At 68.1% G+C, this 17,767-nt stretch overlaps 1 protein-coding gene across 1 annotated transcript; it reads left to right on the top strand.

Moving 5' to 3' along the window:
- Nucleotides 1-2,326: 2,326 nt before the first annotated feature.
- LOC138063649 (leucine-rich repeat LGI family member 4-like) lies at nt 2,327-17,701 on the top strand. The gene is made up of 9 exons (XM_068923367.1): nt 2,327-3,261; nt 6,457-6,528; nt 7,147-7,218; nt 8,731-8,802; nt 9,711-9,782; nt 10,758-10,927; nt 11,692-11,856; nt 12,609-13,123; nt 15,634-17,701. The coding sequence occupies exons 1-9, from the start codon at nt 2,327-2,329 to the stop codon at nt 15,934-15,936; spliced, it is 2,376 nt and encodes a 791-aa protein (XP_068779468.1). The 3' UTR covers nt 15,937-17,701.
- Nucleotides 17,702-17,767: the final 66 nt, after the last annotated feature.

Raw genomic sequence — 17,767 nt, 5'->3', positions numbered from 1 at the left:
CAATGTCCCCCAGTGTCCCCAGTGTCCCCAGTGTCCCCCAGTGTCCCCAGTGTTCCCTCAATGTCCCCAAGGTCCCCAGTGTCCCCAGTGTCCCCCCAATGACCCCAGCGCCCCCCCGTCCCCTCTGTCACGTGTCCCCCCCGTGTCCCCCCCGTGTCCCCCCCCGGCCGTGTCCCCGCGGCCCCGCACAAGGCCCCTCTGTGCGCCGCCGGCCTCGGGCCAGGCACCAACAGCGGCGCCTTTGTCCGCCCCCGGGGACCCAGGCGTCCGGGCCGGGGGGGGGGTGGGGGGGGGGTAGGGGCCCAGGCGTCCGGGCCTGCCCCACCCCCACGCCCAGGGGACACCCAGACATCCGGGAAGGGCCCAGGCGTCCGTGCAGGGGCCCAGGCGTCTGGGGAGGGGCCCAGGAGTCTGAGAGGGGCCCAGGCGTCCGGGGAGGGACCCAGGCGTCCTGGAGGGGCCCAGGCGTCTGGGGAGGGGCCCAGGAGTCTGAGAGGGGCCCAGGTGTCCGGGGGAGGGGGCCCAGGAGTCTGAGAGGGGCCCAGGTGTCCGGGGAGGGGGCCCAGGCGTCCGGGAGGGACCCAGGTGTCCAGGGAGGGGCCCAGGTGTCTGGGGAGGGGGCCCAGGCGTCCGGGAGGGACCCAGGTGTCCAGGAGGGGCCCAGGCGTCCGGGGGGGCCCAAGTGTCCTGGGAGGGACCCAGGTGTCCTGGAGGGACCCAGGTGTCCTGGAGGGGCCCAGGCCTCCGGGAGGGGGCCCAGGCGTTCGGGGAAGGGACCCAGCGTACAGGAGGGACTCAGGAGTCTGAGAGGGGCCCAGGTGTCCGGGAAGGACCCAGGTGTCCTGGAGGGGCCCAGGTGTCTGGGAGGGGCCCAGGTGTCCGGGGAGGGGCCCAGGTGTCCTGGAGGGGCCCAGGCGTCCGGGGAGGGGCCCAGGTGTCCTGGAGGGGCCCAGGTGTCCGGGAGGGGCCCAGGTGTCCGGGAGGGGCCCAGGCGTCCGGGGAGGGGCCCAGGTGTCCTGGAGGGGCCCCGGCGTCTGGGGAGGCCCAGGTGTCCGGGAAGGACCCAGGTGTCTGGGGAGGGACCCAGGTGTCCGGGGAGGGGCCCAGGTGTCCGGGAGGGGCCCAGGTGTCCGGGGAGGGGCCCAGGCATCCGGGGGGGCCCAGGTGTCCGGGAGGGACCCAGGTGTCCTGGAGGGGCCCAGGCGTCCGGAGGGACCCAGGTGTCCTGGAGGGGCCCAGGCGTCCGGGGAGGGACCCAGGTGTCCTGGAGGGGCACAGGTGTCCAGGAGGGGCCCAGGTGTCCGGGGAGGGGCCCAGGTGTCCGGGAGGGACCCAGGTGTCCGGGAAGGGGCCCAGGTGTCCGGGGAGGGGCCCAGGCATCCGGGGGGGCCCAGGTGTCCGGGAGGGACCCAGGTGTCCTGGAGGGGCCCAGGCGTCCGAAGGGACCCAGGTGTCCGGGAAGGGGCCCAGGCGTCCGGGGAGGGGCCCAGGTGTCCGGGAGGGGCACAGGCGTCCGGGGAGGGGCCCAGGTGTCTGGGAGGGGCCCAGGCGTCCGGGGAGGGACCCAGGTGTCCGGGAGGGGCCCAGGTGTCTGGGGAGGGACCCAGGTGTCCGGGGAGGGGCCCAGGCGTCCGGGGAGGGACCCAGGTGTCCTGGAGGGGCCCAGGCGTCCGGGAGGGGCCCAGGTGTCCGGGGAGGGGCCCAGGCGTCCGGGGAGGGACCCAGGTGTCCTGGAGGGGCCCAGGCGTCCGGGAGGGGCCCAGGTGTCCGGGGAGGGGCCCAGGCGTCCGGGGGGTGGGGGCAGAGGGAGGGAGCGACTGAAGAGGGTCCCAGGCGTCCGAGTTCGGGGGAGGGGGGAGGTGGGGGGAAGAGGAAAGAAGGGCCCAGGCGTCCGGGTCCCAGGGGTAGGCGGTTGGGGGGGGGGGGAGGGGAGCAGGAGGAGGAGCCCAGGCGTCCGGGAGGGGCCCAGGCGTCCGGGTCCGCCCCGCCGCCGCCGCCGCCCGCAGCAGCCGCGACCGGGAGCGCCGCAGCCGAAACCGGGGGGCAAAACCCGCGCGGGGGGAGGGCAGGGGGGAGACCCGCGTGGGAGGAGAGGAACACGCGTGGGGGGAGCAGATCCCGGGGGGGGGCGAGTCCCCGTGGGGGGGGGCAGTTTTGGGGGGGGCGGAACATCATGGTCCGGGCTGGGGGGTGGCCCCGGGGTCCCCCCTTGGCCGTGGCGCTGCTGCTGGTGGGGGGTGGCGCGTGGGTGGGGGGTCGCGAGTGGGTGGGGGGCCCCTCGAGGGGGGGGCCCGAGGGGGGGTCCCGGGGTGGGCTTCAGGGAGGGATGGAAGGGGGATCCCAGGGGGAAGTGGGCACCCGCGGCGGTCCCGCGTGGGTGCCGAGGGCGGCGTGGGGGGATGGTCCCGAGTGGGAGCGGGGCACCCACAGGGGCTCCCTTCGGGGGGGTCCCCGGTGGGAGGGGGTTAGCGGACCCGAGGGGGGGCCCCAGGAGGACATCGGCCCCCACGGGGGTGGTGGGGCGGTGGGGGACCACGGGAGACCCACACCTGATGCGTGGGGGGCTGGTCACGAGTGGGTAGGGGGTCCCCTAGGGGGTCCCATTCTGCGAGGTCTCCTTGGGGATGCGCTGCGGCCTGTTACGGGGGGTGAGGAGAGTCAGGCAGGGCACAAGGGGGGTCCCGCGTGGGTGGGGGGCCCCGAGTGGGTCAGGGGTCCCGCGTGGGGAATCGACACCCACTGGGAATGGGCGGATGCTCCCCCTAGGGGACGCACGCGGGAACTCCAGGGGGGTCCTGATGGGGGTAAGCAGGCGGGCCAGCCCCCCCACGAGGTTCCCGCGTGGGAGGGGGTTTCCGCGTGGGTGAGGGGACCCACGTGGGACGGGGATTCCCCGGAGGGTCGCCTTGCGGGGCCCCCAAAGGACCCCCAGGGAGTTTCCGAGGGGGGCTCCTGGGCGGCAGTTGCCCCCCACGGCGGTCCCGCGTGGGGTCCTCGGGCCGGCGTGGGTCCCGCGTGGGTGGCGACACCTCCCTCGGGTGCCCCGGAGGGACCGCGGCGGGTGCCCAGGGCGGTGGCAGCAGGGGGGCCGCAAGGCTTTGCGCCCCCCGTGGGCGGTCCCGCGTGGGGGGGCGGCGGCGCCCCGGGGGCGGGGGGGACGCGGCGCGGCTGCCCCGCCGCCTGCGACTGCGGCCAGGAGCACGCGCTGTGCCGGGGGGGGGCCGGGCTGCCGCGCGGGCTGCCCCCCCGCCTCGCCACGCTGTGAGTAACGCCCCTTCCCGTGGGACCCCCCCCACCCGTGACCGACCCCACGGACCCTCCCCGGAAACCTTCAGCCTCAGCTCTCCCCTCTTGGGGGGCAGGAAACCCCCTGCGCCCACCCCAAGTGTCACCTCTGCTCATGATACCAAGCTCCACGAGGGACATGGGACCCACGCGGGTTAATGACACCCCCGTGGGAGTCAACCCGGACCTCATAGTGATTTCCCTCGCCCCCCCCTTTCAGGGCCAGACCCCCCACGAAGCCCCCTCCAATGTCCCCACGCGGGTTTAAAGACCCACGCGCCTCCAGATCGGGCTTTCCCACGCGTGACCACCCACGCGTGACCCAACGCGGCACCCGTGGAAGACACCCACGGGAAACCCCCCTCAGGACCCTTCCCACCCCCTGTAGCCCACCGCCATGCGGTTCAGCCCCTCCCACGCGGGGAATTCCCACCCCCACGCGAGTCCTGCTGACCCCCCCCGCGGTCACCCAGCGACCTGCTCCCACGGGGAAGCCCCCACCCACGGCGTGACCACAACGTGACCAGTCCACGCAGGTCACGGTCACACGTGGGTTTAACCCCCACGCGTGTTTTCAGATGAGCACGGGAGGGTCCTGGACGCGCCCCCCCAAAGCCGGACTCGAAATTGGGCCAATTGACCCCAAAAAACCCCACCTCCCGAGCGAGGCCCCGCCCACCCGGGATTCCCCCACCCGTGAAGCCTCCTCACCCCTCCCCGGCCCCGCCCCCACGCGAGACCGCTTCCCGCCCCGCCCTCCTTCTGGCCACGCCCCCGCGGGGGAGCGGTGACGTCACGGCGAGAAGCCCCGCCCCTCGAGGGGGGAAGGGGGAGGCCGGGAGTCGCCGCGGGGTCCTTGTGTCCCCCTGTGTCCCCCCATGTCCCTCCATGTCCCCCGTGTCCCCCCGTGTCCCTCCATGTCCCTCCATGTCCCCCCATGTCCCTCCATGTCCCCCGTGTCCCCCCGTGTCCCTCCATGTCCCTCCATGTCCCCCCATGTCCTCCATGTCCCCCATGTCCCCCCATGTCCCCCCATGTCCCCCATGTCCCCCCATGTCCCCCCATGTCCCCCCATGTCCCTCCATGTCCCTCCATGTCCCCCCATGTCCCCCCATGTCCTCCATGTCCCCCGTGTCCCCCCATGTCCCCCCGTGTCCCTCCATGTCCTCCATGTCCCTCCATGTCCCCCATGTCCCCCATGTCCCTCCATGTCCCCCATGTCCCCCCGTGTCCCCCATGTCCCCCATGTCCCCCATGTCCCTCCATGTCCCCCATGTCCCCCCATGTCCCCCCATGTCCCCCATGTCCCCCATGTCCCCCATGTCCCTCCATGTCCTCCATGTCCCCCCATGTCCTCCATGTCCCCCATATCCCTCCATGTCCCCCATGTCCTCCATGTCCCCCGATGTCCCTCCATGTCCCCCATGTCCCCCCATGTCCCTCCATGTCCTCCATGTTCTCCATGTCCGCCCATGTCCCTCCATGTCCCCCCATGTCCCCCCATGTCCCCCCGTGTCCCCCATGTCCCCCATGTCCCCCATGTCCCTCCATGTCCCTCCATGTCCCCCCGCGTCCTCCATGTCCCCCATGTCCCCCGTGTCCCCCATGTCCCTCCATGTCCCCCCATGTCCCTCCATGTCCCCCCGTGTCCCCCCATGTCCCTCCATGTCCCCCCATGTCCCCCATGTCCCCCATGTCCCCCATGTCCCTCCATGTCCCCCATGTCCCTCCATGTCCCCCCATGTCCCCCCATGTCCCTCCATGTCCCTCCATGTCCCTCCATGTCCCCCATGTCCCCCATGTCCCCCCATGTCCCCCCATGTCCCTCCATGTCCCCCCGTGTCCCCCCGTGTCCCTCCATGTCCCCCCATGTCCCCCATGTCCCCCATGTCCCCCCATGTCCCTCCATGTCCCCCCATGTCCCTCCATGTCCCCCCGTGTCCCTCCATGTCCCCCCATGTCCCCCATGTCCCCCCATGTCCCTCCATGTCCTCCATGTCCCTCCATGTCCCTCCGTGTCCCTCCGTGTCCCCCCATGTCCCCCATGTCCCTCCATGTCCTCCATGTCCCTCCATGTCCCTCCGTGTCCCTCCGTGTCCCTCCATGTCCCCCATGTCCCCCCATGTCCCTCCATGTCCCTCCATGTCCTCCATGTCCTCCATGTCCCCCCATGTCCCCCATGTCCCCCCATGTCCCTCCATGTCCTCCATGTCCTCCATGTCCCTCCATGTCCCTCCATGTCCTCCATGTCCCCCATGTCCCTCCATGTCCTCCATGTCCCTCCGTGTCCCCCCATGTCCCCCCATGTCCCCCATGTCCCCCATGTCCCCCCATGTCCCCCCATGTCCCTCCATGTCCCTCCATGTCCCCCCATGTCCCTCCATGTCCTCCATGTCCCTCCATGTCCCCCATGTCCCCCATGTCCCCCCATGTCCCTCCATGTCCCTCCATGTCCCCCCATGTCCCTCCATGTCCTCCATGTCCCTCCATGTCCCTCCATGTCCCTCCATGTCCTCCATGTCCCTCCGTGTCCCCCCATGTCCCTCCATGTCCTCCATGTCCCTCCATGTCCCTCCATGTCCCTCCATATCCCTCCATGTCCCTCCATGTCCCTCCATGTCCTCCATGTCCCTCCATGTCCCCCCATGTCCCCCATGTCCCCCATGTCCCCCCATGTCCCCCCATGTCCTCCATGTCCTCCATGTCCCCCCATGTCCCTCCATATCCCTCCATGTCCCTCCATGTCCCTCCATGTCCTCCATGTCCCCCATGTCCCCCATGTCCCCCCATGTCCCTCCATGTCCTCCATGTCCCCCATGTCCGCCCATGTCCCCCCATGTCCCCCATGTCCCCCCATGTCCCTCCATGTCCCCCCGTGTCCCTCCATGTCCCCCCATGTCCCTCCATGTCCCCCATGTCCCCCATGTCCCTCCATGTCCTCCATGTCCCCCGATGTCCCTCCATGTCCCCCATGTCCCCCCATGTCCCCCATGTCCTCCATGTCCTCCATGTCCCCCCATGTCCCCCCGTGTCCCCCGTGTCCCCCCATGTCCCTCCATGTCCCCCATGTCCTTCCATGTCCTCCATGTCCTCCATGTCCTCCATGTCCCCCATGTCCCCCCATGTCCCCCCATGTCCCCCCATGTCCCCCATGTCCCCCCGTGTCCCCAGGTCCCTGGTGCGGTGGCACCTCGATGTCCTGGCTGAAGGCAGCTTCCGCGACACCCCGGCCCTGCAGCTCCTGTAGGCTCCTGCCGCGTCCCCGTCGCGTCCCCCCCCTGTCCCCAGGGTGTCCCCAGGGTGTCCCCATCCCCAGGATGCCCCCCCAGGGGGTTCCCGAGGTGTCCCCATCCCCAAGGTGCACCCAGGGGGTCCCCGACCCCAGGGTGTCCCTGGGGTGACAGTGGGATGTCCCCAACCCCAAGGGGTCCCCAGGATGTCCCCAGGGTGTCCCCATGCCCAAGGGGTCCCCGGGGTGGCAGCGGGATGTCCCCATCCCTAGGGGATGTCCCCAACAGCAGCAATGTGCCCAAGGGTGTTCCTGACCCCAAGATGTCCCCGTCCCCAAGGTGTCCCCAGGGTCTCCCCGTCCCCAAGGTGTCCCCAAGGTGTCCCTGTGCCCTGGGCGTCCCAGCCAGGGCGTCCCCAGGCTGGTGGCACTTTGTCCCCAGGATGTCCCCTAGGTGTCCCCCACCCCCAAACTGTCCCCTAGGGGTGTCCCCGACCCCAGGGTGTCCCCAGGTGTCCCCATCCCTGGAGCGTCCCTAGGTGTCCCCATCCCTGGGTGGCAGCGGGGTGTCCCTGGGTGTCCCCGTTGCCGGGTGTCCCCACTTCCGGGGTGGCAGCGTCGTGTCCTCGCAGGCTGGTCACCGCCGGGCGCTTGGGGACCATCGGGGACGGGGCCTTCGCGGGGCTGGTGCTGCTGGAGTATCTGTGAGTGCTGGGGGGACACGGGGGACCTGGGGACCTGGGGTGGACAGTGGTGGCCCTGGGGGGACACTGGGGCCCTTGGGGACACTGGTGGCCCTGGAGACCAGGTGGGGATGGTGGTGACCCTGGGGAGACACTGGGGCCCTTGGGGACACTGGTGGCCGTGGGGAGCAGGTGGGGATGGTGGTGACCCTGGGGGAGACACTGGGGCCCTTGGGGACACTGGTGGCCGTGGGGAGCAGGTGGGGATGGTGGTGACCCTGGGGGAGACACTGGGGCCCTTGGGGACACTGGTGGCCCTGGAGACCAGGTGGGGATGGTGGTGACCCTGGGGGAGACACTGGGGCCCTTGGGGACACTGGTGGCCGTGGGGAGCAGGTGGGGATGGTGGTGACCCTGGGGGGGACACTGGGGCCCTTGGGGACACTGGTGGCCGTGGGGAGCAGGTGGGGATGGTGGTGACCCTGGGGGAGACACTGGGGCCCTTGGGGACACTGGTGGCCGTGGGGAGCAGGTGGGGATGGTGGTGACCCTGGGGGGGACACTGGGGCCCTTGGGGACACTGGTGGCCGTGGGGAGCAGGTGGGGATGGTGGTGACCCTGGGGGAGACACTGGGGCCCTTGGGGACACTGGGGGCCCTGGAGACCAGGTGGGGATGGTGGTGACCCTGGGGGAGACACTGGGGCCCTTGGGGACACTGGTGGCCGTGGGGAGCAGGTGGGGATGGTGGTGACCCTGGGGGAGACACTGGGGCCCTTGGGGACACTGGTGGCCGTGGGGAGCAGGTGGGGATGGTGGTGACCCTGGGGGAGACACTGGGGCCCTTGGGGACACTGGTGGCCGTGGGGAGCAGGTGGGGATGGTGGTGACCCTGGGGGGACACTGGGGCCCTTGGGGACACTGGTGGCCGTGGGGAGCAGGTGGGGATGGTGGTGACCCTGGGGGAGACACTGGGGCCCTTGGGGACACTGGTGGCCGTGGGGAGCAGGTGGGGATGGTGGTGACCCTGGGGGAGACACTGGGGCCCTTGGGGACACTGGTGGCCCTGAGGACCAGGTGGGGATGGTGGTGACCCTGGGGGAGACACTGGGGCCCTTGGGGACACTGGTGGCCCTGGGGACCACGGTGGTGACCCTGAGGGGACCTTGGGGTCCTTGGGGACACTGGTGGCCCTGGAGACCAGGTGGGGATGGTGGTGACCCTGGGGGGGACACTGGGGCCCTTGGGGACACTGGTGGCCGTGGGGAGCAGGTGGGGATGGTGGTGACCCTGGGGGAGACACTGGGGCCCTTGGGGACACTGGTGGCCGTGGGGACCATGTGTAGATGGTGGTGACCCTGGGGGGCCCTTGAGGACTTTGGGGACATTGGTGGCCCTGGGGGACACTGGGGACCTTGGGGACCTGACAAGGATGGTGGTGGCCCAGGGGGGACCCTGGTAGCCCTGGGGAGACCTTGGGGACCAGGTGGGGATGGTGGCGACCCTGAGGGTGACGGCGGCTCCGGTGTCCCCAGGTTCATCGAGGACAACGAGGTCGGGGCCATCGCGCCCTCGGCCCTGCGGGGGCTGCGGGGGCTCCTCTACCTGTGCGTCACCCCGTGTCCCCTCCCCGGGTCCCCGGGCTGTCCCCGTGTCCCCAGGGAGTCTCCTGTCCCCTCACTATGTCCCTATGTCCAAGGGGTGTCCCTGTGTCCCCATGGTGTCCCTTGTCCCCTTCCTGTGTCCCCATGTCCCCAGGGTGGCCCCATGTCCCCAGGGTGTCCCCATGTGCCTATGTCCCCATGGTGGCCCCGTGTCCCCAGGGTGTCCCCATGTGCCTATGTCCCCATGGTGGCCCCATGTCCCCATGGTGTCCCTTGTCCCCTCCCTGTGTCCCCATGGTGTCCCCATGTCCCCAGGGTGTCCCTTGTCCCCTCCCCGTGTCCCCCTGTCCCCAGGGTGGCCCCATGTCCCCATGGTGTCTCTTGTCCCCTCCCCATGTCCCCATGGTATCCCCATGTCCCCAGGGTGTCCCTTGTCCCCTCCCCATGTCCCCATGGTGGCCCCATGTCCCCATGGTGTCCCTTGTCCCCTCCCTGTGTCCCCATGGTATCCCCATGTCCCCATGGTGTCTCTTGTCCCCTCCCCATGTCCCCATGGTGGCCCCATGTCCCCAGGGTGTCCCTTGTCCCCTCCCCATGTCCCCATGGTGGCCCCATGTCCCCATGGTGTCCCTTGTCCCCTCCCCGTGTCCCCCTGTCCCCATGGTGGCCCCATGTCCCCATGGTGTCCCTTGTCCCCTCCCCGTGTCCCCCTGTCCCCAGGGTGTCCCCATGTGCCCAGGGTGTCCCCATGTCCCCACGGTGTCTCCATGTCCCCAAGGTGTCCCCTGTCCCCGGGTTGTCCCCGTGTCCCCTCCTGTCCCCTCCCTGTGTCCCAATCCCCAGGAGGTCCCTGTGTCCCCAGGGTGTCCCCTGCCCGTGTCCCCGAGCCCCGTGTCCCCATGTCCCCGCAGGAGCCTGGCCAACAACGGGCTGGAGACGCTGCCCAGGGACCTGTTCCAGGGGCTGGAGACCCTGACGCACCTGTGAGGGGACACGGGGGACATGGAGGGACATGGGGGACATGGGGGGACATGGAGGGACATGGGGGGACATGGGGGGACATGGGGGACATGGGGGACATGGAGGACATGGAGGGACATGGAGGACATGGAGGGACATGGGGGGACATGGGGGACATGGGGGACATGGAGGGACATGGAGGGACATGGGGGGACATGGAGGGACATGGGGGGACATGGGGTGTCATGGGGGACATAGGGGACATGGAGGGACATGGGGGACATGGGGGACACAGGGGGACATGGAGGGACATGGGGGGACATGGGGGACATGGAGGGACATGGAGGGACATGGTGGGACATGGAGGGACATGGGGGACATGGGGGACATGGAGAGACATGGAGGACATGGGGGACATGGAGGGACATGGGGGGACACGGGGGACATGGAGGGACATGGAGGGACATGGGGGGACATGGGGGGACATGGAGGGACATGGGGGACATGGGGGGACATGGAGGACATGGGGGGACATAGAGGGACATGGGGGGACATGGGGGACATGGAGGGACATGGGGGACATGGGGGGACATGGGGGGACATGGAGGGACATGGAGGGACATGGAGGACATGGGGGGACATGGAGGGAAATGGGGGGACATGGGGGGACATGGGGGGACATGGAGGGACATGGGGGACATGGGGGGACATGGGGGACATGGAGGGACATGGGGGGACATGGGGGGACATGGGGGACGTGGGGGGACATGGGGGACATGGAGGGACATGGGGGGACATGGGGGGACATGGGGGGACATGGAGGACATGGGGGGACATAGAGGGACATGGGGGGACACGGGGGGACATGGAGGACATGGAGGGACATGGGGGGACATGGGGGACATGGAGGGACATGGTGGGACATGGGTGGACCCCGGCCGGGTCCCCAGCGGGGCCCAGGCGTCCGGGTGACACCCCTGCCGCCCTGGTCACCGCAGGGACCTGCGGGGCAACCCCTGGCGCTGCGACTGCCGCCTCCGCTGGCTGGTGGCCTGGTTGGCCACCGCCGCGGCCACCGCCGAGACGGGGACCTGCCGCGGGCCCCCCCCCCGCAACGGCACCCTCCTGGCCCAGCTGCACCCCCGCGACTTCCCCTGTCTCGCCCACGGTATGCCCGGACGCCTGGGCCCCTCCCCGGACGCCTGGGTCCCTCTTGTCCCGGATGCCTAGGCCCTTCTTGTCCCGACACCTGGGCCCCTCTTGTCCCAGACACCTGGTCCCCTCTTGTCCCGGACGCCTGGGCCCTTCATGTCCCGGACACCTGGGTCCCTCTTGTCCCGGATGCCTGTGCCCCTCTTGTCCTGGACGCCTGGTCCCCTCTTGTCCCGGACACCTGGGTCCCTCTTGTCCTGGACGCCTGGGCCCTTCATGTCCCGGACACCTGGGTCCCTCTTGTCCCGGACGCCTGGGCCCTTCATGTCCTGGACACCTGGGCCCTTCTTGTCCCAGACACCTGGGTCCCTCTTGTCCCGGACACCTGGGTCCCTCTTGTCCCTGACACCTGGGTCCCTCTCGTCCTGGACACCTGGGTCCCTCTCGTCCCGGACACCTGGTCCCCTCTTGTCCCGGACACCTGGGTCCCTCTTGTCCCGGATGCCTGTGCCCCTCTTGTCCCGGACGCCTGGGTCCCTCTTGTCCCAGACACCTGGGTCCCTCTTGTCCTGGACACCTGAGTCCCTCCTGTCCCTGACGCCTGGGTCCCTCCTGTCCCGGACGCCTGGGTCCTCTCCAGCGGGTGGTAGAGCCAGGGTGCATGACGATGCCACCCGGACACCTGGGTCCTTTCCCTTCCACCGGCGATGGGGATGGGCGGGCAGGTGGGTGGTGCGGCGGGTGGGCCCAGGCGTCCGGGGGCTGACCGGGGCCCCGCAGAGCTGCGACCCTTCCAGTCGCTGCCCTTCGCCTCGCTGGCGGCGGAGCCCTTCGTGCTGGGGGGGCACCCAGGGGTGGCCCTGGCCCAGCCCTTCGCCGGCGCCTGCGCCCTACTCGAGTGGGACCAGCTCGCCGGGCGCTTCCGGGCGCCCACCATCATCAACGGTGAGACTCTTCCTCCCCCAAACCTTGGGGAACCCCCCTCCCCCAAAAGCGGCTCGGAGACCCCAAAAAACCTCACAGGGAGCCCAGAAATGGCACGGGGACCTTCTTAAACCCCCAGAGGACCCCTAAAACTGGCCCTAGGTGGCATCACCCGATGGGTGGCCCCCATCCTCAATGTGCCACCGTGGTCTTGTCTCCATGGGGGTCATCAGCAGTGCCCTGTCTGCAAAGTCCCCTGTGTCCTTGTCCCCATGGGGACATCACTGGCACCCTGTCTCCAATGCCCCCCATGTCCCCATGGGGGTCATCCCTGGTGGCCCCATCTCCAATGTCCCTGCAGGGTCCTCACCATCGCCCCATCCCCCCTATCCCCCATATGCTTGTCCACATGGGGTCATCACTGGTGGCCCCATCCCCAACATCCCCCATGTCCCCATGGGGTCATCTTTGGTGACCCCATCCCCAACATCTCCAATGTCCCCATGGGGTCATCACTGGTGGCCCCATCTCCAATGTCCCTGCAGGGTCCTTACCCCACTATCCTCCATGTCCTTGTCCCCATGGGGTCATCACTGGTGGCCCTAACCTCAATGTCCCTCATGTCCCCATGGGGTCATCACTTGTAGGCCCATCCCCAACATCTCCCATGTCCCCACAGGGTCATCACTGGTGGCCCCATCCCTAACGTCCCCCCTCAGGGTCCTCACCCTCGCCCTCGTCCCCCACCTCCCGCCCCACTCTTCTGCCCGCAGGCTCCTCGCCGGTGGCCTGCCACCCGCTGCAGCTCGGGGGGGCCCTGCTGGTGGTGGTGGCCCAACTGGGCGGCTCTTCGGCCGTGTGGCGCCGAGCGGGCGGCCCCGGCGGCCGCTTTGTCCGCCTCCAGGCTTTGGGGGCCGGGCGGCTGCGGCGTCCCCACGCCGTGGCCAGCGCCCGCTTGGGTGGCCACTGGTTCCTGGGGGTGGCCGACAGCTCCAAGGCGGGCACCAGCACCCTCTTCCGCTGGGGCGGCCGGGGCTTCTACCCCCACCAGGCGCTGCGGCCGTGGCACCGCGACACCCACCTGGAGTTCCTGGAGCTGGGCGGGCACCCGGCCCTGGTGCTCTGCAGCGGCACCCGGCGTCCCTTGGTCTACCGGTGGAGCGGGGCCACCCAGGCCTTCGCCCCCCACACCGACATCCCCCACGTGCCCGATGTCTACGCCGCCAAGCACTTCCGCCTGCGGGGCCACGTCTTCTTGTGCCTCTCGCGCTTCCTGGGCGACGCCAAGGTGAGCGGGGTGGGTCACGTGGACCTTGGGGGGGGTCCATCAGGTCCCCAGAGGGGCCCTCATGGGGCTGTGGGGTACATCACGTGGACCTGGGGTCCACTCTGTCCCCAGGGTAGCCATCACGGGGCTGTGGGGTCCATCACGTGGACCTTGGGGGTCCACCATGTCCCCAGAGGGGCCCTCACGGGGCCGTGGGGTACATCACGTGGACCTGGGGTCCACCATGTCCCCAGGGTAGCCATCACGGGGCTGTGGGGTCCATCACGTGGACCTTGGGGGTCCACCATGTTCCCAGAGGGGCCCTCACGGGGCCGTGGGGTACATCACGTGGACCTGGGGTCCACTATGTCCCCAGGGTAGCCATCACGGGGCTGTGGGGTCCATCATGTGGACCTTGGGGGTCCACCATGTCCCCAGAGGGGCCCTCACGGGGCCGTGGGGTCCATCACGTGGACCTGGGGTCCACCATGTCCCCAGGGTAGCCATCACGGGGCTGTGGGGTCCATCACGTGGACCTTGGGGGTCCACCATGTCCCCAGAGGGGCCCTCACGGGGCCGTGGGGTCCATCACGTGGACCTGGGGTCCACCATGTCCCCAGGGTAGCCATCACGGGGCTGTGGGGTCCATCACGTGGACCTTGGGGGTCCACCATGTCCCCAGAGGGGCCCTCACGGGGCCGTGGGGTCCATCACGTGGACCTGGGGTCCACCATGTCCCCAGGGTAGCCATCACGGGGCTGTGGGGTCCATCACATGGACCTGGGGTCCATCATGTCCCCATGGGAGCCATCACGGGGCTGTGGGGTCCATCACGTGGACCTGGGGTCCATCACATGGATGTGGGTTCCATCGTGTGCCTGGCGGGGGGGGCCATCACGTGGGTGTGGGGTCTATCACGTAGCTATGGGGTCCATCATGTGCCCCAGGGTCCATCATGTGCCCAGGGGATCCATCACACGGCCACGGTGCCCATCATGTCCCCAGGGGGGTCCATCACGTGAACGTGGGGTCCACCATGTCCCCAGAGGGGCCCTCAGAGGGACGTGGGGGTCCGTCATGTGGACCTGGGGTCCATCATGTCCCCAGGGGAGTCATCACGGGCCGTGGGATCCATCACGTGGACCTTGGAGGTCCATCATGTCCCCAGAGGGGCCCTCATGGGGACGTGGGGGTCCATCACGTTGACCTGGGGTCCGTCATGTCCCTGTGAGGGCCCCCCACACGGCCACGGGGCCGATCATGTCCCCAGGGGGTCCATCATGTGAACGTGGGGCCCACCATGTCCCCAGAGGGGCCATTATTGGACCACGAGGTCCTTCAGCATCGCTCATCCTTGAGGGCCATCACATGAATGTGGACTCCATCACGTGGCCATAGGGTCCATCATGTCCCCAGGGGTTCCAGTATGTAGCCATGAGATCACCACCATTGCGCTTCCTTGAGCAACCAGCCCTTCCCATGATGCTCCTCACCTCCACCAACCCTTCCCATGACGCTCCTAGCCATCACCAACCCTTCCCATGATGCTCCTCACCTCCACCAACCCTTCCCATCATGTTCCTGATCTCCTCCAACCCTCCCCATGATGCTCCTGGCCATCACCAACCCTTCCCATGATGCTCCTCACCTCCATCAACCCTTCCCATCATGTTCCTGGTCTCCTCCAACCCTCCCCATGACGCTCCTGGCCATCACTAAACCTTCCCATGATGCACCTGGCCCTCAACAACCCTCCCCATGATGCACCTGGCCCTCATCAACCCTTCCCATGATGGTCCTCACCTCCTCCAACCCTTCCCATGATGCCCCCAACCTCCTCCAACCCTTCCCATGATGCCCCCAACCTCCACCAAACCTTCCCATGATGCTCCTGACCCCTACCAACCCTTCCCATGATGCGCCTGGCCCTCATCAACCCTTCCCATGATGCTCCTCACCTCCACCAACCCTTCCCATCATGTTCCTGGTCTCCTCCAACCCTCCCCATGATGCTCCTGGCCATCACCAACCCTTCCCATGATGCGCCTCTCCTCCACCAACCCTTCCCATCATGTTCCTGGTCTCCGCCAACCCTTCCCATGTTGCCCCCAACCTCCACCAAACCTTCCCATGATGCCTCCAACCTCCACCAAACCTTCCCATGATGCTCCTGACCCCTACCAACCCTCCCCATGATGCACCTGGCCCTCATCAACCCTTCCCATGATGCTCCTCACCTCCACCAACCCTTCCCATCATGTTCCTGGTCTCCTCCAAACCGTCCCCTGATGCTCCTGACCCCTACCAACCCTTCCCATGATGCTCCTGGCCCTCGTTGGCCCTCGTCAACCCTCCCCATGATGCTCCTTACCTCCACCAACCCTTCCCATCATGTCCCTCCTCTCCTCCAACCCTTCCCATGCTGCCCCCCAACGACCACCAACCCCTCCCCTGATGCTCCTGACCCCGGCCAACCCTTCCCATCATGCACCTGGCCCTGACTGCCCCTTCCCACACTGCTCTCCGGCTAGGTGATGCGCTGGGAAGGCTCCATGTTCCGGGAGGTGCAGCAGGTGCCGGCGCGCGGCTCCTTGGTCTTCCAGCCGCTGGTGCTGGCCGGGCAGCGCTACGTGGTGCTGGGCAACGACTACGCGCCCAGTCGGGTGTACCGGCTCGGCCCCGGCGGGCGCCTCGAGCCCGCCCAGGAGCTCATGGCACCCACACCCCGGGCCTTCGCCCCGCTGTCCCTGGGCCACCGCCACTTCTTGGTGGCCTCCAGCTTCAAGGGGGCCACGCAGATCTACCGCCATGTCACCGTGGACCTGGGCGCCTGAGGGACGTGGGGCGGCGGGGCCCCGTGGAACCGGGTGCTCGAGGGATGTGGGGGACCGGGGGGGGGACGTCAGCCACCACGTCACCAGAGAGCTGGGGGCCCGAGGGACACGGGGACGCGGAGATGTTGGCCGTTGTGTCACCATGGACCTGGGCATGTGAGGGACATGAGGAGCATCAGGTCATCATGTTACTGTGGGCCTGGGTGCCCGAGGGACACAGGGACGTGGGGACATTGGTCATCAAGTCACCATGGACCTGGGAGACTGAGGGATGTGGGGATGGGGGAAACCAGCCACCCCGTCACCATGGACCTGGCTACCTGAAGGACATGGGGACATTGGCCATCACCTCACTGTGGACATGGGCGCCTGAGGGACATGGGGACATCAGCCACCATGTCACCATGGACACGGGTGTCTGAAGGATGTGGGGACATCAGTCACCATGTCAACATGGACCTGGGCCTCTGAGAGACATCAGCCACTATGTCACCATTGATCATGCCTGAGGGACGTGGGGACACTGGCCACGTCACCATGGACCTGGACCTGAGGGACGTGGGGACATCAGCCACCACCTCACCATGGACCTGGGTGTCCAAGGGAAGTGGGGACATCAGCCATCATGTCACCATGGACCTGGCTACCTGAAGGACATGGGGACATTGACCATCACCTCACTGTGGACCTGGGTGCCTGAGGGACATGGGGACATCAGCCACCATGTCACCATGGGCCTGGACATCTGAGAGACATCGGCCACCATGTCACCACTGACCATGCCTGAGGGACGTGGGGACGTTGGCCACCACATCACTATGGACCTGGACGCCTGAGGGACGCAGGGACGTTGGCCATAGCATCATCATGGACCTGGATGCCTGGGGGACATCGGCCACCGCATCACCATGGACCTGGGTGGCATCTGAGGGACATCAGCCACCATGCCACCATGGATTGTTCTTGAGGGACGTGGGGACATCGACCACTGCATCACCATGGACCTGGGTGCCTGAGGGACATTGGCCACCACATCACCATGGACCTGGGCACCGGAAGGATGTGGGGACATCAGCCACCGTGTCACCATGGACCTGAGGGGGGGGACATCGGCCATGTCGCCTTGTCCCTTGTCTGCCCAACATCATCCCTAGGGTCACCATTAACCCTCATGTCCCCTCCTGGTGCCACCTTGTACCTGACATCATCACCGATGTCACCCCTTGTCCCCTCCAGGTGTTACCATGCAGCTGACATCGTCCCCAATGTCACCACTGGCCCTGTGTCCCCTCCCAGCATCCCCAACGTCACCGTCAGCCCATCAACCCTGTCCCCGTTAGCCTTGTGTCCCATCCTGGTGTCACCCCGCACCTGATATTGTCACCAGTGTCACCGTTGGACCCGCATCGCCCTGTCCCCAATAGCCCCATGTCCCCTTGTCCCCTCCCAGTGTCCCCAAAGTCACCATTAGTCCTGCATCACCCCTGTCCCCAACGTCACTGTTGGCCCAACGTCCCCTTGTCCCCTCTTGGTGTCCCCACCATCCCCATTAGCCCTTCATCACCCCTGTCCCCAATGTCACCAATAGCCCCATGTCCCCTTGTCCCCTTCCAGTGTCCCCAACGTCCCCACCAGCCCCGCGTCACCCCAGTCCCCAACGTCCCCGTCGGCCCCTTGTCCCCTCCCGGTGTCCCCAATGTCCCCATCAGCCCCACGTCACCCCCATCCCCAACGTCCCCGTTGGCCACCATCATGTCCCTCCCAACAACGACATTTACTGTTTCTTTTAAAAAAAAAAACATTTTTTTTAAGGCCGATTCCCCTTTTCTTC

The sequence above is a fragment of the Struthio camelus genome, chromosome 33, assembly GCF_040807025.1.
Source record: "Struthio camelus isolate bStrCam1 chromosome 33, bStrCam1.hap1, whole genome shotgun sequence".
In the NCBI taxonomy this organism is placed as follows: domain Eukaryota; kingdom Metazoa; phylum Chordata; class Aves; order Struthioniformes; family Struthionidae; genus Struthio; species Struthio camelus.
Note: the sequence above shows the minus strand (reverse complement) of the source record. Positions and strands in the feature narration are given on the sequence as shown.